The following is a 19,045-nucleotide window of genomic DNA, read 5'->3' on the forward strand; positions in this document are numbered from 1 at the left end:
GCTGATTTGTGGGGCCACTACTTTGGGTACCTCGAGGATAATTAAATATTAAGCCCCTCTTTGATGTACGCAAAGTCTGCCTAAGAGGATTACCAGCCACGGTGAAGGTAGCAGTCCCACAGTTTCTGGTAATTGAACGTTGCAGTGTCATTATCTGTTCTTATCTTTGCTCTGTAAGAATCCATCTCTCTCCTTAATATTGCCTTTGAGAATGGAGACGGAGATAGGGAGAAATTAAGAAAACGAGAGCCCGTGCAAACAACAGTTTGGGGTCTTCTAGGTATTTGGGACATGGGGACGAAAACAACAGTTTAACACATGTCAAAGACATGACAGAGGTGAGCAAGGCATCCTCTGTCTCCTCTGGTTCAAGGCTCTATTTCACACACAAGCAGCCAAGGCTCACAGTGTAAGAATCTTCTCCAAGACTGGAAACAATGGTAGAGGGAGGGTGGAGACCAAGTCATATAAAAGTTACAACTTGTTCTATGACTATAACTGGAACATTGAGGAAAGCATAAAAGCAGTGGGTATACTTATATGACTTCTGAAGTGTTTAGAGCCAAATTAGAGTGCATGTTCTAATGTTTCAACATGATAGATGAAATGGGCATTTTCTCCCTTTCCTGATTTCCACGCTGTTTCATAATATTTCTGGCGCATGGATCTGATGTGACATGAAGTGAGGCTCGAGAGAAACAGGCTTCATTGACCTGCCAGGCTCCAGCCATTAAGGAAGAGAAAACTGAAAAAAGGGTGAGAACTTGAAAAATGGAGGGTCTGTCAGAAAAATGCATAAAAGTAAGAGCATTCATTTGTTTCAGGATGAGACAGAACCTAAGGTTCCACTTGGTGAAAATAACGTGACCTAGTTTGTTGCTTAACCTCAGGAATGCCACGAGAACCTTCGGGTCTGCTGAAAACACACATACTCCTAAAGCCCACTGTGCCAGGGGCCTGGAGGGTCTGTCGCAGCCCAGTGCACTTCTGCTCACAGACTGCTCTTGAGAAAGCCTGTTAGTGGTCTCTTAATGCAATTCAAAGCAAAATGTTAAGACTAAATAATTTGATATGGTCATGATGCTTCAGAGTATCATTCAGATATTAGTGGCTTTAATATACTGTTTCAGCAATGTGGCAGGATTAGAGAATATTCGATAAATCCATCTTTTTTGAAGCTCAAATTCTCTAACTTTGAAGAATAGATAGTATTTACCTATTTCTCTCACAGAGGGAAATAAGAATGTAGAAGGTAATTCAGGAGATGTCCTGAGATGAGTCTTGAGATATTTTTAATATTTGGTTCTTTTTTTAAAAAAGGAGGTTCATTGTTCTTTAAGTGAAATAAGGATACTAACAGAAATTATAAGGCAAAGTTTAAACTGAGAAGGTAAACTGGGTTGGAGTCAGACTTCCAGGAAGCTCTTTTGCAGATTAGAAAGCAAGTCTTACTTTCTAACTTTTATTGGCCTATAGTCTGCAAGCTATAGCACTTGATTAAGTGCTGACTCTTAGATCCAGTATCTTCAGGATGCATCAGTTTAGAATCTAAGCCAAAATTCAACAGCCACCATATTTCTTTGATTTAGGAATTAGCATTTTCACTTAGTCAACAAGCATTTAAGCTCTGAATGTACGCACAGCATTCTTAGAGGGCTTTGAAAAATGTTAAGTATATTCTCCAGGGTTTCTGAGTTTTCAGGTAGCGGGAAGACAAAACTTTAAGTAGCAGAAGTAATAATAATAATAATAATAGATGAAATGTGTGGAGTTCAAAGTTCAATTAAATTTGAAACCGTCAGGGAAGGATCCAGAGAGGTGATGGACTGAGTGAGCCTTGCAGGTTGAAATGAAGAAACCAAGATCTTTTGTCTCTGCTGCATTGTGTCTGTCTACATATAGGAGAGAGGGCATTTGAGTGCCTGGGCAGAGCAGGACAAAATGAATGAGCTAAACTGCACACTGCATTACCACTTAGATCTGTATCTCTCCAGGGCAAGGGCGAGCTGCCCTAATTAACTGATACTATGAAAAACCCTGACTGTATCCTGTGAAGAGAAAAATTATATATACATGTCAGGTGACTGAGGCATCATCTACTCTGCATATTCAAACATGGAAAAGTAAAACAAACTGTGTTGCACACATTTAACTGCTACATAGCTGTACTGATGAACACAATGGGAAGACTGCATTAACAAGCTGATTATTCACTTGAAGGGGGTTTAAGGGAATCAGGACATGACCATCAGATGCACCCTCACCTGTCTCTGGGGCCAGGTGGCTTTCAGGATGGCCTCTGTTCTAAAGAACACGAGGAGCTTGCCATCCTCCTCAGTCAGGTGAAACGACTGTCCCAGAATCTGCAGCACGTGGATGCGGGGCCGCACCGGCCAGGCGTCGTTGGCGCAGAAAGGCCGCAGCCACTCCAGCAGGTCCTCGGAGGACACCAGCTCTTCTCTGCAAAACAAGGGTTACATTGAAAAAGACTCAGTGGTTTCTAATTCCAGTAATCAAATGTGGTGCTGGATCTAGACACTTTGTTGGGTTTATTTTTTTTCCTACTGAGAGGAAAAATGTAGATTTGACATGGCTTAAGGCAAACCATATTAAGTATTTAAAAACGATGTAAAATGCATGCGATTTGTAAACAGCATCATATTAAAATGAGTTACACAGCAGAGAAAAAATAATCAATACGTTCTTAGATGCTTCATTTCTTAAGCAAAGCTCAACTGTGTCCGACTCTGCGATCTCATGGCCTATACACTCCACAGAATTCTCCAGGTCAGAATGCTGGAGTGGGTGGCCTATCCCTTCTCCAGCGGATCTTCCCAACCCAGGAATTGAACCAGGGTCTCCTGCGTTGCAGGCGGATCTTTACCAACTGAGTTATCAGGGAAGCCATTAAGAAGTACAGCTTATTGTAAAATTCTGTGTAGAAGTATGCCCAGTGCCCATCCAGTACCCAAGGCTTAAAAGACTTTCTTTTTATTGAAGTAAATTGACAACTAATTCAATAAGGGATATTAAGGATTCCCCAGTTTTCATTAGAGCACTGCTTTAGAGTGGTAACTGTCTTAACTGATAATAGTTCACATGGAAGGGTGCCAGCCAGAGTCTTGGATAACCACTTAAAGCATTTGGAAAAAAAAATTTTTTTTGATGGAAATATCATTATTTTAGTCTTGGCAAACAAAATAACTCTTGTAATACAATTTTCACGGATGGCTTATCCCACCAACTAGTTAAAACCTTGAATTCAAAGGAAAAAAAAGAAGTATGACCTATTTCTACTAATGATACTGATAGTGCTGGGCATCATTCAGTAATTTTATATTAAAACATTACTAGTTGACAGTAACTGTGCAAAGTAAATATTATAAATACCATTTTATTTTAAAATTTTCCAGTTTTATTGACATAACTGATGTGTGTGTGTGTATATATAAAACACTGTATTAGTTTCAGGTGTAGTACAGAATGATTTCATATGTGTATATACTGCAAAATAATTACAATAAGCTCAGTTAACATCCATAACTTGATATAGATATAATTTTTTTTCTTAAGATGGTAACTTTTAAGATTGACTCTCTTAGTAACTTTCAAATATACATTATATTGTTAACTATAGCCCTCATGCTAAACATGGAAATTCCATTTTTATAGATAAGGAAGTAGGCTTCATGGAAGTGACAGCATATGCCCACAAACATCTATACTGATACAATTTGACTCCAAAGTCTATGTTCTTTTCTACTATTTTTCTGTGTTTCAATAAGGGGTTAGTGGTGGTTTAGTCACTAAGTCATGTCCAACTCTTGTGACCCCTGGACTGTAGTCTGTAGTCTGCTAGGTTCCTCTGTCTATAGGATTCTCTAGGCAAGAATACTGGAGTGGATTGCCATTTCCTTCTCCAGGAGATCTTCCTGCTGTTGCTGTTAAGTCGCTTCAGTTGTGTCCAACTCTGTGCGACCATAGACGGCAGCCCACCAGGCTCCCCCGTCCCTGGGATTCTCCAGGCAAGAACACTTGAGTGGGTTGTCATTTCCTTCTCCAATGCATGAAAGTGAAAAGTCAAAGTGAAGTTGCTCAGTCGTGTCCGACTCTTAGCGACCTCATGGACTGCAGCCTACCAGGCTCCTCTGTCCATGGGATTTTCCAGGCAAGAGTACTAGAGTGGGGTGCCATTGTCTTCTCCAGGAGATCTTCCTGACCCAGGAATAAAACCCAGGTCTCCTGCATTGCAGGCAGATTCTAGGCCAACTGAGCTATGAGGGAAGCCCCAGTAAGGGGTTAGAGCCATCAAATTTTATACTACCCTAAAGATAAAATATAAATCTATGGTTATTAAAAAACTAGTAAGTTTAAAAGGATTCAGAGAAGGTGGATACATGTGAACAACTTTCTATCCAGTACTAGAAGCTCTTTGCTTATAATCCCCAAATGGACCATCTCAGGAAAACAACTTATTTGATGATGATGTCGATGAATTACTACCAATGACTCTTGAGAAGTTGCTCACATAGAAGTCTCACTCCCACAAGACCCTAGAGATCCATGGAAAAGCACTGAATTATATAGATTTTATAATAACCAAATCCTTATGAGGCTTCCAGCAATAAATCATCTACAGCAAGCTCCAAATTCCATGAACTAACAAGACCACAGGAAATTTTTTAAAAACTTCTGAGAATAAAATTCTATAATACCACTGAATATTTCTCTCAGTGTGCATTCTATAATATACTTGCCAATACAATTTTATGGCAATTTAAGCTAAAAAACAAAGTTGGTTATTTGTATATTGGACTAAAATATGTTATAAAATGCCATGGACAAACTGGCTTAAGCATTTCCTACATGTACAAAGGTATTTGTTAGTTTTGCCTTTGACTGTCCTTCTTCACACGTACCAGAAATGGCAAAGCTGGGGGTGCAAAAGAATGCCACCAGTATTTCCTGACTATCTACTATGTGCAAAGCAGACAGCACTGTGTGGTGGAAAAGAGTATCTTTTGGAATTTGACAGACCTGTGAATCCTGGCTCCATCCTTTCCTAACAACTCTCAATAAAAAATTATGAATGTCCTCATTCCCACTTTATAGCTAAGTAGACAAAGATCCTGAAAGTGTGTCTCTTGGAGTCTGTGAAACCAAGACAATGCATACGAAGCACCCAGCACTGTATGCGACACAAAGGAGAGATTTAATGAACAAATAACCATTGTCCAAATCATCATCATCATTTTATTATCAGCATCATCAAAGTACCTGATGTTCAGGGATGAAAAACTGTATGATCTGGTCCTTAAAAGAACTAATAATACAAGGAACCAGAAAGATGTCACAAATGACTGTTCTACAAATTACTAATATAATATAAATTGGAACAACTTTTTGGGAAGAAAAGTGGGTAGAATCAGGGAAGGCTTCGCAGAGGACATGGCCTCTGAACAGGATCATAAAGGACAAATGGAAGGTACATGAATGGAAAAGGGGGGAAACATAATCCAGGTAAAGAGAACAGCAAGGGAAAAAAAACAGACAAAGATTTCAAAGGACACAGCATGTTCAGGGACCGATAAAAGCACAGATTGTCTGGGGGTAAATCAGAAGAGAGCACAGAGGGAAGACAGGTCTCCTGACCTGGATAACCAGAGCTCACACACAGGCTGAAAAGGTGGTGCAGCTTCATACTTCGAAAGGATAGGCTTTGCAGACGTCAGCCCAGACTCAGTGCCCAAAATGACTGCTTCCCAACAGTGCTATGCTGACCAAGAAGTTGCTTCATGGTGCTGAGCCTCAGTTTCTTATTTGTAAATTGCAGATGGATAATAACCCTTTACTCAGCGGAGTGGTTTGAGAATTAAATATACAAAATGAAATAATAAAGCAGAAAATATATTATCTGGCACGTAACTAAGAAGTTCAGTTAGTGGCAGCGATGGTTACTGAGGACTCTGGTCTTGGTGTGGAATGGGAATGACAGAGGGTCTCTGAGCAGTTAAGTACCGTGATCATGTTAGGGCTTACAGAGGTGCACAGACTGGGGCATGCTCAGGCCCTTTTGGTGAAGCCTGCAGGGGTCAAATTAAGTTTAACTTGGGAGAAAAGAAGACTAAAACACATTTTTGGCCTTGAATCCAAGCCAATTTCACATAAGTAAGAAGCTGGTATTTTGACCCTGTCACCCAAGGGCCAAGTGGAGGGGCAGGTAGGATGGGCTAGAACGGGAAGAAGCTGGAGTCATGAAGACCAGATGGAAGTTACAAAAATCATACAAGATCTGCATGTGGTGAACAGGAATGAAAACTGTTAATGATAATATGAAAGCTTATTGTGTGCCATGAGTTACATCACTTTATCGTCACTACTTTTTTTTCATGTATTCTGTTATCATCTCCAATTGGCAGATGAAGGGACAAGCACAAAGAGGTTTCATAACTTGTTCATGGTCACATAGTAAGTTGTTGTTTTTTAGCCATTAATTCATATCCGACTCTTTTTTGACACTATGGACTGCAGCTGGTCACACTCCTCTGATCATGGGATTTCCCAGGTAAGAATACTGAAATGGTTGCCATTCCTTCTCCAGGGGATCTTCCAGACCCAAGGACTGAACCTGAAGCTCCTGCATTGGTAGGTGGATTCTTTTACCACTGAGCTGCCAGAGAAGCCCCCACATAGTAAGTAGTACAGTCAGTATTTGAACCTGGAGTATCTTACCGCCTTATCAATGACTATGCAATACTACGGAACCAAATGGAGGTAAATTCCAGAACACGGTGGCAATATGTGACACAGAGATTATTATCATAGCATTTTCCAAGTCATTAAATTGAGTTAGATTCCTTTTACCTAAGAACTTACTGTTTGGTAAGTTCAGTTCAGTTGATAGCATTGGACATTCTGGAGAAAACTGCTCTAAATTTTGGTTGATAGTTCAAATATATAATGAAATTATGAGAACTCATTCCTAAAACAGAAATATTATGTTCTTGAAGTACCATGTTCTAGATGACCTTGGCTATATACTGTGACTGTGTGTGTGTGGGTGTGTGCACGCATGTGCATGCAATCAGTAGCTCAGTCATGTCCAACTTGTGATCCTGTGGACTTTAGCACTCCAGGTTCCTCTATCCATGGAATTTTCCAGGCAAGAACACTGGAGTGGGTTGCCATTTGTACTCCAGGGGGTCTTCCCAAGTCAAGGATTGAACCCATGTCTCTTGCATCTCCTGCACTGCAGATGGATTCTTTACCACTGTGTCAGCTGGGAAGCCCACATACTGCAAATATTTGTGCTCAATGAGACTACACAGAACCAAAGGGCAGCTCTGTAAGAAAAGCTGTCCAGGACATCAACTAGATACTATCTCCTAAAGATTTTAGCTGCAAAATAGTCTAAATTTTAAATAAAATGTGAGTTTTTAAAATTTGTAGTCACCCTTGAAACGGTACAAATACACACACACATATACAGAAGCAGAGACAGAAAAACAGAATGTAAGAATTGTGATAAAATGTTAGCAATTGGTGAATCAAGGGGAAGAGAATATAGTCATTATTTTTCAACCTTTGCAACTTTTCTGTGGGTTTGAAATTTTTCAAGATAAGCAGGTGGTGAGAAAATAACCAATTACAACTTTTATAATGTAAAAAGAAAGAGAATGGGAAGGAAAATGATTCCAGTTTTATAGTTGTTTATGAAAGCAAGGGGAGGGTTTAATAAGCTTAGGAATAAAAAGAGAACATGATTTCAAAACACTTTTACCTTATTATAAAAGTTATACAAATGATTTTAAGAAGATATAAAATAAGTAACAGAGAAAAATCTCTCCTAGTTTCATTGCAAAGACATAGACATTTGCTTCTACCTCTTTCCCTGACATGAGGATTTTGGGGACAGGAGAGAAGTTATACTACACAGGGTAATTTAGTATGCTATTTTTAAAAAAAATAACTACTAAAGGAAACACACACACATTCATACAATCCCTTCTGGCCCAAAAGATAAGGAGTGTACTGAAATATGCAAGATGTTCTATTAACAGAAAAGAACAGCAGCAGCAACAATGGCAAAAAATAGGTTCAGTGAATGATTAATTTGCGAACGTGATGTTCTATTGTGTAAAGTAGCATGAGAGGATATTCACAAAACTACAAAGGAATGGAAGAGAAATGCCAACGAAACAAGGCAATTATTTAATCAAAGAGAAAAGACAGATTTTGAGAATATTAATAGGATGACCCTTTGTAAAAGAGCTTGAAGATTTTGCGTGGCATAAACATATGAAGATAACCCAACCTTGAACTTAAACAGTGATGGTACATTAAAACAGACAGTAAATATGAAAAGCACTTTATATGTCATGATGTACTACACAAATTATTCTTATATTTAAGAATGGGGGAAGCCAAGACTGCATTCAAACAAGACAAACATAAACCTTTATGATTTCCTGTAGACATAAATGTCATAGATTTGGAATGCCTGAAGGGAGCACAAGTTCACTTTGCCTAATCTTCTATACTGAAGGCATAAGCCAGCAGCCAAATTTTTGTATTGATATGTATAGTATATACCAATGTGTCAAAAATTTTAAATTTTACACAATGAAGGTCTTCTTTTATCTCATTTTCCTGAGATGATAATTGATATGCAGCACTAAGTATATGGATTACAGCATAGTGGTTTGACTTACATATATTGTGAAGACTACCTTAGTAAGTTTACTGATAATCTATCATCTCATATAGATACCAAAAAAAAAAAGAAAAAGAAAAAAAACGAAGATTTTTTTCCTTGTGATGAGATCTCTTATGATCTACTCTGAACAACCTAGCACTTCTTTAAACGCTGGAAGATGAGGGCTCAGTGGAAGCTGCCTGCCTTAGATAAGGCCTCTTGAGCTCACAAGTTCCTCTCCGACTCCACCACCTCCTCCCTGCCCTGAAGCCCACTCCACCTTGTTCATTTTCATTCCCTGCCGGGTGTCAGTAGGAAATGAGTTTGAGAACTGATATGTAAACTGAGAGAGAAGGAGAGACAGGACAGGAGGGTGGGGTGGGGCAGCAAGTAAATGTGAGTGAGTGAACAGTGAGAGACATAAACACTCATATTCTAGGAAGGTCTCAACTCAGTTAGGGGATTGATCCACACACTGTGTACACTTTCCTCACTACGCACAGAGCTGGACCTGTCCCAGGACAATGTCCTCTATGTATCAGCTCCCCGGAAACAACTGGGGCTCCTGGCAAAGAATAGGGCGGAACCCAAAACAACTGAATGCATCGTGTGCTAATGCCATTGCGGTAGTGTAAAAAGTGTGGCTTTTTTTCAAATGATTATCATAATCAAGTTACAGTGAAGGAAAAATTGCTGCAAAGGCAGTAACTGTGGTGTGCACACAATTCCAATCTCAAATCTCAATGTTTTATAAATTCATTTTTAATTGAAGGATAATTCCTTTACAATATTGTGTTGGTTTTTGCCATACATCATCATGCATCAGTCATAGGTAAACATATGTCCCCTCCCTCCTGAACCTCTAGAAAGATGGTACTCATGAACCTATTTGCAGGGCAGCAACAGAGACATGGCTCAGATGGTAAAGCATCCATCTACAACGCGGGAGACCCGGGTTCGATCCCTGGGTTGGGAAGATCCCCTGGAGAAGGAAATGGCAGCCCACTCCAGTACTCTTGCCTGGAAAATCCCGTGGACAGAGGAGCCTGGTAGGCTACAGTCCACGGAGTCGCAAAGAATCGGACACGACTGAGTGACTCCACTTTCTTTCTAACACAGACACAGACATACAGAACAGACTGATGGACACGGGAGTGGGGGAGGAAGGAGAGGGTGGGATGAATGGAGAGAGTAACATGGAAACCTTTACACTACCATATGTACAATAGAAAGCTAATGGGAATTTGCTGTATAATCAACTCAGTTCAGTTCAGTCACTCAGTCATGTCCTATCTGCGACCCCATGGATGGCAGAACTCCAACCTTCCCTGTCCATCATCAACTCCCAGATTTGACTCAAACTCATGTCCGTCGAGTCGGTAATGCCATCCAACTATCTCATCCTCTGTCGTCCCTTTCTCCTGCCGCCTTCAATCTTTCTAGCATCAGGGTCTTTTCAAATGAGTCAGTTCTTTGCATCAGGTGGCCAAGGAATTGGAGCTTCAGCATTAGTTCCTCCAATGAATATTCAGGACTGATTTCCTTTAGGATGGACTGGTTGGATCTCCTTGCAGTCCAAGGGACTCCCAAGACTCTTCTCCAACACCACAGTTCAAAAGCATCAATTCTTCGGCGCTCAGCTTTCTTTATAGTCCAACTCTCACATCCAAACATGACCACTGGAAAAACCATAGCTTTGACTAGCCAGACCTTTGTTGGCAAAGTAATGTCTCTGCTTTTTAATATGCTATCTAGGTTGGTCATAGCTCTTCTTACAGGAGCAAGAGTCTTTTAATTTCATGTATGACTCAAGAGAATTCAAACCAGGGCTCTGTATCAAACCTTGCCTTTTGATAAATAAATATACTAATAGGATCTTTGGGGCTGCTCTCAAATGTATGCCAATCACAATATCTTCTTGAGGTTCATTCATCAATAGAAGCATGGGCACATCCCCCTGGAACGAGGTAGAAATGGCAGCTGTGAAGTCATAAATATGGCCTTAGGTGGCCCGGAGAACCACTGTAGTGGTAGAGTGGATCCACCCTCCTTGTTGGTGACCATGGTTCATATTACAGATTGGAGGCCTCATAACTGTGGGTGCTTGGAGAGCGTCTGGTGATTTACTTTGCCTCCTGGAGCATGAAGAGTGAGAAGAAATCAGATTCGATCCGTGCTAGTGGGTTTCTTTCTTTTTCTTTTGCTTTTTATGGTCTTTTGTGTGCTTGAAAAATAATGTGAAGTCCCTAAGCAACACGGAAGAGCTTAGTGATGTCTGAATGATCTGACATTGCTCGATATACATCAAACTTTAAGACATCTAAAGCGGGTACTGTGATTAAGCAGCAATTTAAGCAAACAAAGACTAGTAAAATACTCACTAGCTTTAAAGGAAATCTTTCTTCCTTTTTGAATGGTGCACAGAGGAATTCCTAATTATCTGTTTTCTGAGTGGATTTATTTCTGTATATCCATTTGAGAGTCACTAATATACTGGTTGGAGAAGGCAATGGCACCCCACTCCAGTACTCTTGCCTGGAAAATCCCATGGATGGAGGAGCCTGGAAGGCTGCAGTCCATGGGGTCGCTGAGGGTCAGACACGACTGAGCAACTTCCCTTTCACTTTTCACTTTCATGCATTGGAGAAGGAAATGGCAACCCACTCCAGTGTTCTTGCCTGGAGAATCCCAGGGACAGGGGGAGCCTAGTGGGCTGCCGTCTATGGGGTTGCACAGAGTCGGACACGACTGAAGTGACTTAGCAGCAGCAGAAGTATACTGGTTCAGGCTTCCCAGGTGGCTAGGTGGTAAAGAATCTTCCTGCCAATGCAGGAGCCACCAGAGATGTGGGTTCGATCCCTGGGTTGGGAAGATCCTCTGGAGGAGGAAAGGGCAACCCACTAGTGTTCTTGCCAGGATAATCTCACAGTCCATGGGGTTGCAGAGTTGGACATAAATGAGCGACTGAGCACACACACAATATACTGGTTTATGCCTGTGAGTTATTTGTCAGGAAATTTTTTAATAATATGAAGGCCCAGATAACCATGATGGTGTAGTCACTCACCTAGAGCCAGACACCCTGGAGTGTGAAGTCAAGGGGGCCTTATGAAGCATTACTACAAAGTTAATGGAGGTGATGAAATTCCAGCTGAGCTACTTCAAATCCAAAAATGATGCTGATAAACTGCTGTACTCAATATGACAGCAAATTTGGAAAACTCAGCAGTAGCCACAGAACTGGAATTTTCATTTCAGCCCCAAAGAAGGGCTTTGCCAAAGAATGCTCAAACTACCAAACACCTGCACTCATTTCACATGCTAGCAAGGTAATACTCAAAATCCTTCAAGCTAGGCTTCAACAGTATGTGAACCGAGAACTTCCAGATGTACAAGCTGGATTTAGAAAAGTCAGAGGAACCAGAGATCAAATTGCCAACATCCGCTGGATTGCCCAAAAAGCAAGAGAATTCCAGAAAAACATCTACTTCTGCTTCACTGACTACACTAAAGCCTTTGACTATGTGGATCACAACAAACTGTGGAAAATTCTGAAAGAGATGAGAATACCAGACCACCTGATCTGCCTCCTGAGAAACCTGCATGCAGGTCAAGAAGCAACAGTTAGAACCAGACATGAAACAACAGACTGGTTCCAAATCAGGAAAGGAGTACGTCAAGGCTGTATATTATCACCCTGCTTATTTAACTTATATTCAGAGTACATCATGCAAAATGCTGGGCTGGATGAAGCTCAAGCTGGAATAAAGAAACATTGATTGCCGGAAGAAACATCAATAACCTCAGATATGCAGATGACACCACCCTTATGGCAGAAAGTAAAGAGGAACTAAAGAGCCTCTTGATGAAGGTCAAAGAGAAGAGTGAAAAAGCTGGCTTAAAACTCAACATTCAAAAAACTAAGATCATGGCATCTAGTCCCATCACTTTATGGCAAAGAGAAGAGGAAAAAGTGGTAGCAGTGACAGATTTTCTTTCCTTGGACTCCAAAATCACTGAAGATGTTGACTGTAGCCATGAAATTAAAAGACACTTGCTCCTTGAAAGAAAAGCTATGACAAATCAGACAGCATATTAAAAGCAGAGACATCACTTTGCCAACCAAGGTCCATATAGTCAAAGCTATGGTTTTTCCAGTAGTCACGTTCAGATGTGAGAGCTGGATCACAATAATGGCTGAGTGCTGGAGAATTGATACTTTGGAATTATGGTGCAGAAAAAGACTGTAGACAGTCCCTTGCATGGCAAGTAGATCAAAATAGTCAATCCTAAAGGAAATCAACCCTGAATATTCACTGGAAGGACTGATGCTGAAGCTCCAATATTTTGGTTACTTGATGGGAAGAACAGACTCACTGGAAAAGACCCTGATGCTGGGAAAGACTGAAGGCAAAAGAGGAAGGGGGAAGTAGAGGATTAGATAATTAGATAGTGTCACTGACTCAGCAGACATGAATTTGAGCAAATTCTGGGAGACAGCAGAGGACAGAGGAGCCTGGTGTGCTGCAGGCCATGGGGTCGTCAAGAGTTCGACACAAGTTAGCAACTGAACAACAACAACTGTGTGTGTGTGTGTGTGTGTGTGTGTGTGTGTCTGAATCACTTTGCTGTACACCTGAAACTAACACAGCACTATAAATCAACTATATTTCAATTAAGAAAATAATAAAGACACTTTTGCATTTCTCGTCACTTGGTCTGTCATTAGTATCACCATATCCATTTTTCAGATTAGGAAATGACAGTCAGACAGGCTCTGTAGTTTGTCTGGGGCTGCCCAGGTAAGGACAGGTTGTGAATTTCTTTCACAGTATCTCGTTTTCTTCTGATATTAAACAGCCTGCAATGGACAGTTAAGGGAGTGCTTCTCAACCACCACTGTGCTTAGGAATTGCCCAGGGATCTTATTAAAATATAGATGTTACTTGGTTGGTGTGGGTAGGGCCCCAAATTCTGCATTTCCAACCAGCTCCCAAGTGTCCCTGAGTCCGTGGACTGACCTTTGTGAGGTCTTATGTCATTATTTTTATCTGTTTTTCTCACCTCTTCCACCTCCTTCTCTGCGCCCTGGCCTTATTTCTTTTTCTGCGCCTTGCCTTCATATGTGTGTTGTGTTCAGTGGCTAAGTTATATCTGACTCTTCTAAATTATTAGTTTCAGTCACTGAGTTATGTCCCACTCTACGAGCCCTTGGAATGAAGCATGCCAGTCTTTGCTATCCTTCACTATCTCCTGGAGTTTGCTCAAATTCATGTCCACTGAGCTGGTGATGCTATCTAACTATCTCATCCTCTGCTGTCCTTTTTTCCCTTTTGCCTTCAATCTTTCCCAGCATCAGAGTCTTTTCCAATGAGTTGGCTCTTTGCATCAGGTGGCCAAGACATTGGAGTTTCAGCTTCAGCATCAGTCCTTCCAATGAATATTCAAGGGTGATTTCCTTCAGAATTGACTCGTTTGATCTCCCTGCCTTCCAGGGGACTCTCAACAGTCTTCCCCAACACCACAATTCGTAAGCATCAATTTTTCAGTGCTCAGCCTTCTTTATGGTCCAACTCTCACATCCACACATGACTACTGAAAAAACCTTAGCTTTGACTATATGGACTTTTGTCAACAAAGTGATGTCTTTGCTTTTTAATACACTGTCTAGATTTGTCATAGCTTTTTTTCCAAGGAGCAAGCATTTTTTAATTCCAAGACTGCTTTCTCCATCTGCAGTGATTTTGGAGCACAAGAAAACAAAGTCTGTCACTGTTTCCATTGTTTCCCCATCTATTTGCCCTTATAAACTGAGATGTCATGCATCTCAGTTTTTTGAATATTGAGTTTCAAGCCACCTTTTTGACTGGCAAGAACACTGGAGTGTGTTGCCATTTCCTTCTCTGGAGATCTTCCTGACCCACATATCCTGCACTGCAAGCAGATTCTTTACCACTGAGCCATCAGGGAAGCCCTATAAATACATGCACACACAAATATATGTATGTATAAATATACACACACATATTCTTTTCCATTGTGATTTATTATAAGATATTGAATATACTTTCCTGTGCTTCAGGAGGTCCTTGTTGTTTACCTATTTTATATATAGTAGCTTGTATCTGCTATTTCCAGAGCCTTAACATGAAAACAGCTTGAATCCCCAGGTTGCTCTGAAGACCCCCCTGGGAACAACCTAGAAAAGAGAGTGACTCCCTTCTGTGACTCCCCTCTGTGACTCTTGCCCGAAAGCTCTTAGGGAGGGGAACTGAAGCCAAGAGTATCATGTTTAACTGTCCACATTCACAAAGCACTTGCCAGGCTTAAAAGTTAGGACTTGTCTTTCTTCTTTTTCTTTCCTAAGTGAAAAAAAATTTTTTCCACTGAAATTTGTTTTTGTTGTTGTTAAGGACCCTCTGTTATTTTGTGTCTCTGGGATGCAAAGTAAGATCTTGTTGTGACTCTCCATTCCCCAATCTCTTCCTCTTTGGAAATCGAAGCTTAAAAAGAAAATTGTCTTGTATTTAAGAGACTCGAGTTGGGTTCTTCTGTATATCCTGTATACATATATCTGTTTATCCAGCTGGAAATTCACTAAGAAAAACACTGCCTCCTAATCTTTTCGAGATGAACCCTGTGGGACCAGACTGAGGGATTCCCCTTGGAAGGGGCTTCGGGTAGTACCTGTTAAGATCCCTTCCATCATGTGAGGCCAGGGTCCGGGTTGGGTACTTGAGAGCAACGCACAGGGGAGTAGCAAGCTGAGAACTGACTGATGGACTGCGACTGGAATGGTGATAGCTCGATGGCCTGTCTAGAAAGTGACACACGGCGTTTCTGTCCGCGCTGCTCTCTGCCGCATCTGCCTTGTTTAGGCTGTGTCCTCAGCCTGGACCACCGTCATCCACCTCCATCATCCTTATCACAGACTCAGATGTCACAGACCAGGTCCAGTGCTGTCCCTTGTGGGTCCTGCTCTGACTTCCCTGGGACAGAAGAAGCCACTCCCTTCACCTCACTTTCTGCACAGCACTGACTACGCTACTGCATGGTAACCAGGGCCCTGAGCAACCTGGTCTCCCTGCAAGACTCTGAGCTCCTCCGGACTGGAGGTTACTCTTACCCAGAACCGGAACTGAGAACAGAGTGTAACACATAGTGAACATGCAGAGCGATGGCATTTGTCTCTAAAATAAGAGGCCCGTGTGTGCCACGGCTGTGGCTTCCTTACCATTTAAAGACCCACAAGCAAAGGAGTTTAGAAAAACTGTGCCGAGCAAATGGCAGAGTGGGCGGAGGGCCCCGCTTGCCCTGTGGTCCAGCCCACCCACATGGTTTACCCTGTGTCCCTTCACTCAAACCGTGGGCACAAAGCTATGCATGCAGACGTGCTCTGAAGGCCATCGAGCAGTCAATTATGCTGCAGGGGCAGACAGGAGTCCTGGCTGTGTTTCCCAGGCCCCTGACTCTGGACAAGTCAATTCCTCTCTCCCAGCCTTTCTCTCCTTATCTGCAAACGCCAACAATACACACAGGTGTCAAAAATCATAACCACTAAATCCACAAAGATAAATGGAAAGAGTTCTAACAGCAAGTAACTAAAACAGAATATAGAAGTGTTCATACATTTTGACTGAAATTATGTAAAAATATATCCGTACCTGAACAATAACTGGGAGGTAATATGCAAATAAAAACAACAATATCATTGAATGAACTATGAGGCGGTTTCTCAAATATGCTTCATCATTATTATATCATATTTTCCATTAAAAAAGAAAACTGGGGTAAAGGCTTACAGCGTTGCCATGGATATAAGACACAGGAAAGATCTCCATAAACTCCAGGAAATATATTCTTGTCGTTCAGCTGCTGCTGCTGTTATTCCTACTACTAACATCTGAACAGGCTTCCCAGGTGGCACTAGTGGTAAAGAACTCACCTGCCAATGCAGGAACACACGAGACGTGGGTTCGATCCTGGGTTGGGAAGATCCCCTGGAGGAGGGTATGGCAACCCACTCCAGTATTCTTGCTTGGAAAATCCCATGGATAGAGGAGCCCGGTGGGCTAAAGTCAGTAGGGTTGCAAAGAGTCGGACAGGACTGAAGCGACAGCACACACACACACACCTGGGTGAAAAATTCTTTCTAAAAGTGGATTGGAGACACACACCTCTTAGGCTTACAAAGCCGGTACACTCTTAATCCTCAGACAAGACAGATCTCACATATACAAAGCTTTTCAAAATATAACATATACATTCTAGGAATCCCCATACTTAATCAGTAGAGTAAACCCCCTGGAGATACGAACCCCTCCTCTCCTAAGATGCTCAGCGCGGTGTCATCTCCTTGGCCACCTTTGAAAGGAGTGAGAAGAGACCATGCTCTCTAAGGCCTGAGAAGCAGATGGTCCTGTTGGAGCTGATGAACTAAGAGAACAAATCTCCAGAAAGTTCTCAGCTCTTCCTTCAGAGCCACTTAGAAAAGACGCTTAGAGGTGGAAGCCTCATAACCACAGATATTGAGAGTAATTCTAAGACTCTAAGGAATGCCATTAAGTGAGACCTGCAAACCGCCCCAGCCTTACCCTTCGTCCACACTGGCATGGACCGCGGCAACAACTCCTTCCAGGATGTGGAGCGGGTCCGCCGGACCCCCAAGGTCAGCACTGCCTCCACTGTGAAGGGAGAGAAAGAGAGAGGAAGGGATTCAGGACGGATGGCTCAAGCTCAGGAACCAGCAGGGCACTGACACTCAGATGAACCCAGCTGGATCTCAGCAGAGCATACACCACGAGCTCACAGCCGCTCATGGCATATGCAGCCCGCCAAGTACCAGGTCCTGTGCTGCGTGCGTCCTAAGGATGTGGAGAGGAAGCCTTCTCTGCCCTGAGGAGCTCACAATCTAACAGAGGCTTGTTTCCTACCAAGAGAGTAGCAAAACAAATGAAGTTTAAAACATAAAAAGGAAAAAGAGAAAGAAAATCTATTTGCATTCTGTTATTCAAAAATTCAAAGAAATACCCAATGGGCATTAAAAATATGAGCTATTTTAAGCGTTAAATATATATACTCTAAATCCTCCAGTTGGCCTTTTCCCCACAATATTAATATTCACATGGCCCTTACAAGGTACCAGGCAGTGCTAAGTGATTCACATACATCCTGCCATTTAATAATCCAACACCCATGAGACGGGCCCTACTATGATGTCCACACTACAGATGTGCGTGCATAGAATTCTACGGAATTTTGAAAATGCAGCAGAGGGAAGAGAAGTTTTAGATGAGTCTTCTGAATAATTTAAGTTATATGATTTAAACCAACTGCTGGATTCAGTATGTTCATACCTTTGTCATATTAAGCTTACTAAATTCACTAACCTTCTACAAGGTAAATGTCATAGACCTAGTCAATAGCAATTTACTTTCCTTAGAAAAAAGGCAGATGAACTAAAGTTCCCTTTCTCCCACTACTGAAAGATTGAATCCATTTTTATTGAAAGTCTTCTGTGTACCAACTATAACATTTATTAGACCAGAATGAAATCTTCAGATTTCATTAGAACTGGGCACACGGAAGAAAAGAGGAGTATAATTTATGTCAGAATTTTATAAATGTAAAAATATCATGTCAAATTTTAATTATGTGAAAACATACAATTTTTTAAATGAAACTAAATTCTCTTCAAAGCACTAATTTTTCAAACTTTTGTTTTTGTGAGAGTCATATGAACTCGAAGTAATAATAACAAGATAACAAAAATCAAAAAGCTCCCCTGGTAGCTCAGACGGTAAAAATCTGCCTGCAACGCAGGAGACCTGAGTTTGATTCCTGGGTTGGGAAGAACTCCTGGAGAAGGGAATGGCTACCCATTCCAGGACTCTTGCCTGCAGAACCCATGGACAGAGGAGAATTGAAAAGATAAAGATGGCAAACAATTATCTGTTATCACTTGAAAGTGGAAAGTGGCTCTAATAACCACCAGCACCACCAAAACATAGTAAGTTCATTATGTAATAAAGGTTTATTCATTTCACATTTGTGATTTCTAAAAAATGTTACACTACGTTATTTCTCTCCTTATACAGAAAATTACCAGATACCTCAGAGCATTAAGGTGAAAACTGGATGAAGCTGGGTAATTAAACTGATAAAGACTCATTTGATTTCAGTGCAGCTGCTGAAAACTGACACGCTTTTAATCAAAAAGTTCCTCAAGAGCAACACGGAATCACAAAGAATGCTTAAAAGAAGAATAAATTAAACACAACTAAATCTTTTAGGCTAATTGCATTATTCACAAAAAGCACTTGATGCCTCATTATTTTCTTAGCTTAACCT

The 19,045-nt window shown here is 41.2% G+C and overlaps 1 protein-coding gene across 2 annotated transcripts in view; it reads right to left on the reverse strand.

The window, feature by feature from the left end:
- Nucleotides 1-19,045, reverse strand: part of NBAS (NBAS subunit of NRZ tethering complex) — a 329,480-nt gene that overhangs the window by 39,904 nt on the left and 270,531 nt on the right. For both annotated transcript variants that reach the window (XM_005891040.3, XM_070379139.1), the window contains 2 exons: nt 17,290-17,379; nt 2,265-2,460 (listed from right to left, as the gene is read on the reverse strand). In XM_005891040.3, the coding sequence (XP_005891102.2) occupies nt 2,265-2,460; nt 17,290-17,379 (286 nt within the window). The remainder of the gene's footprint in view (nt 1-2,264; nt 2,461-17,289; nt 17,380-19,045) is intronic.

This window comes from Bos mutus, chromosome 11 (genome assembly GCF_027580195.1).
Source record: "Bos mutus isolate GX-2022 chromosome 11, NWIPB_WYAK_1.1, whole genome shotgun sequence".
NCBI lineage: Eukaryota > Metazoa > Chordata > Mammalia > Artiodactyla > Bovidae > Bos > Bos mutus.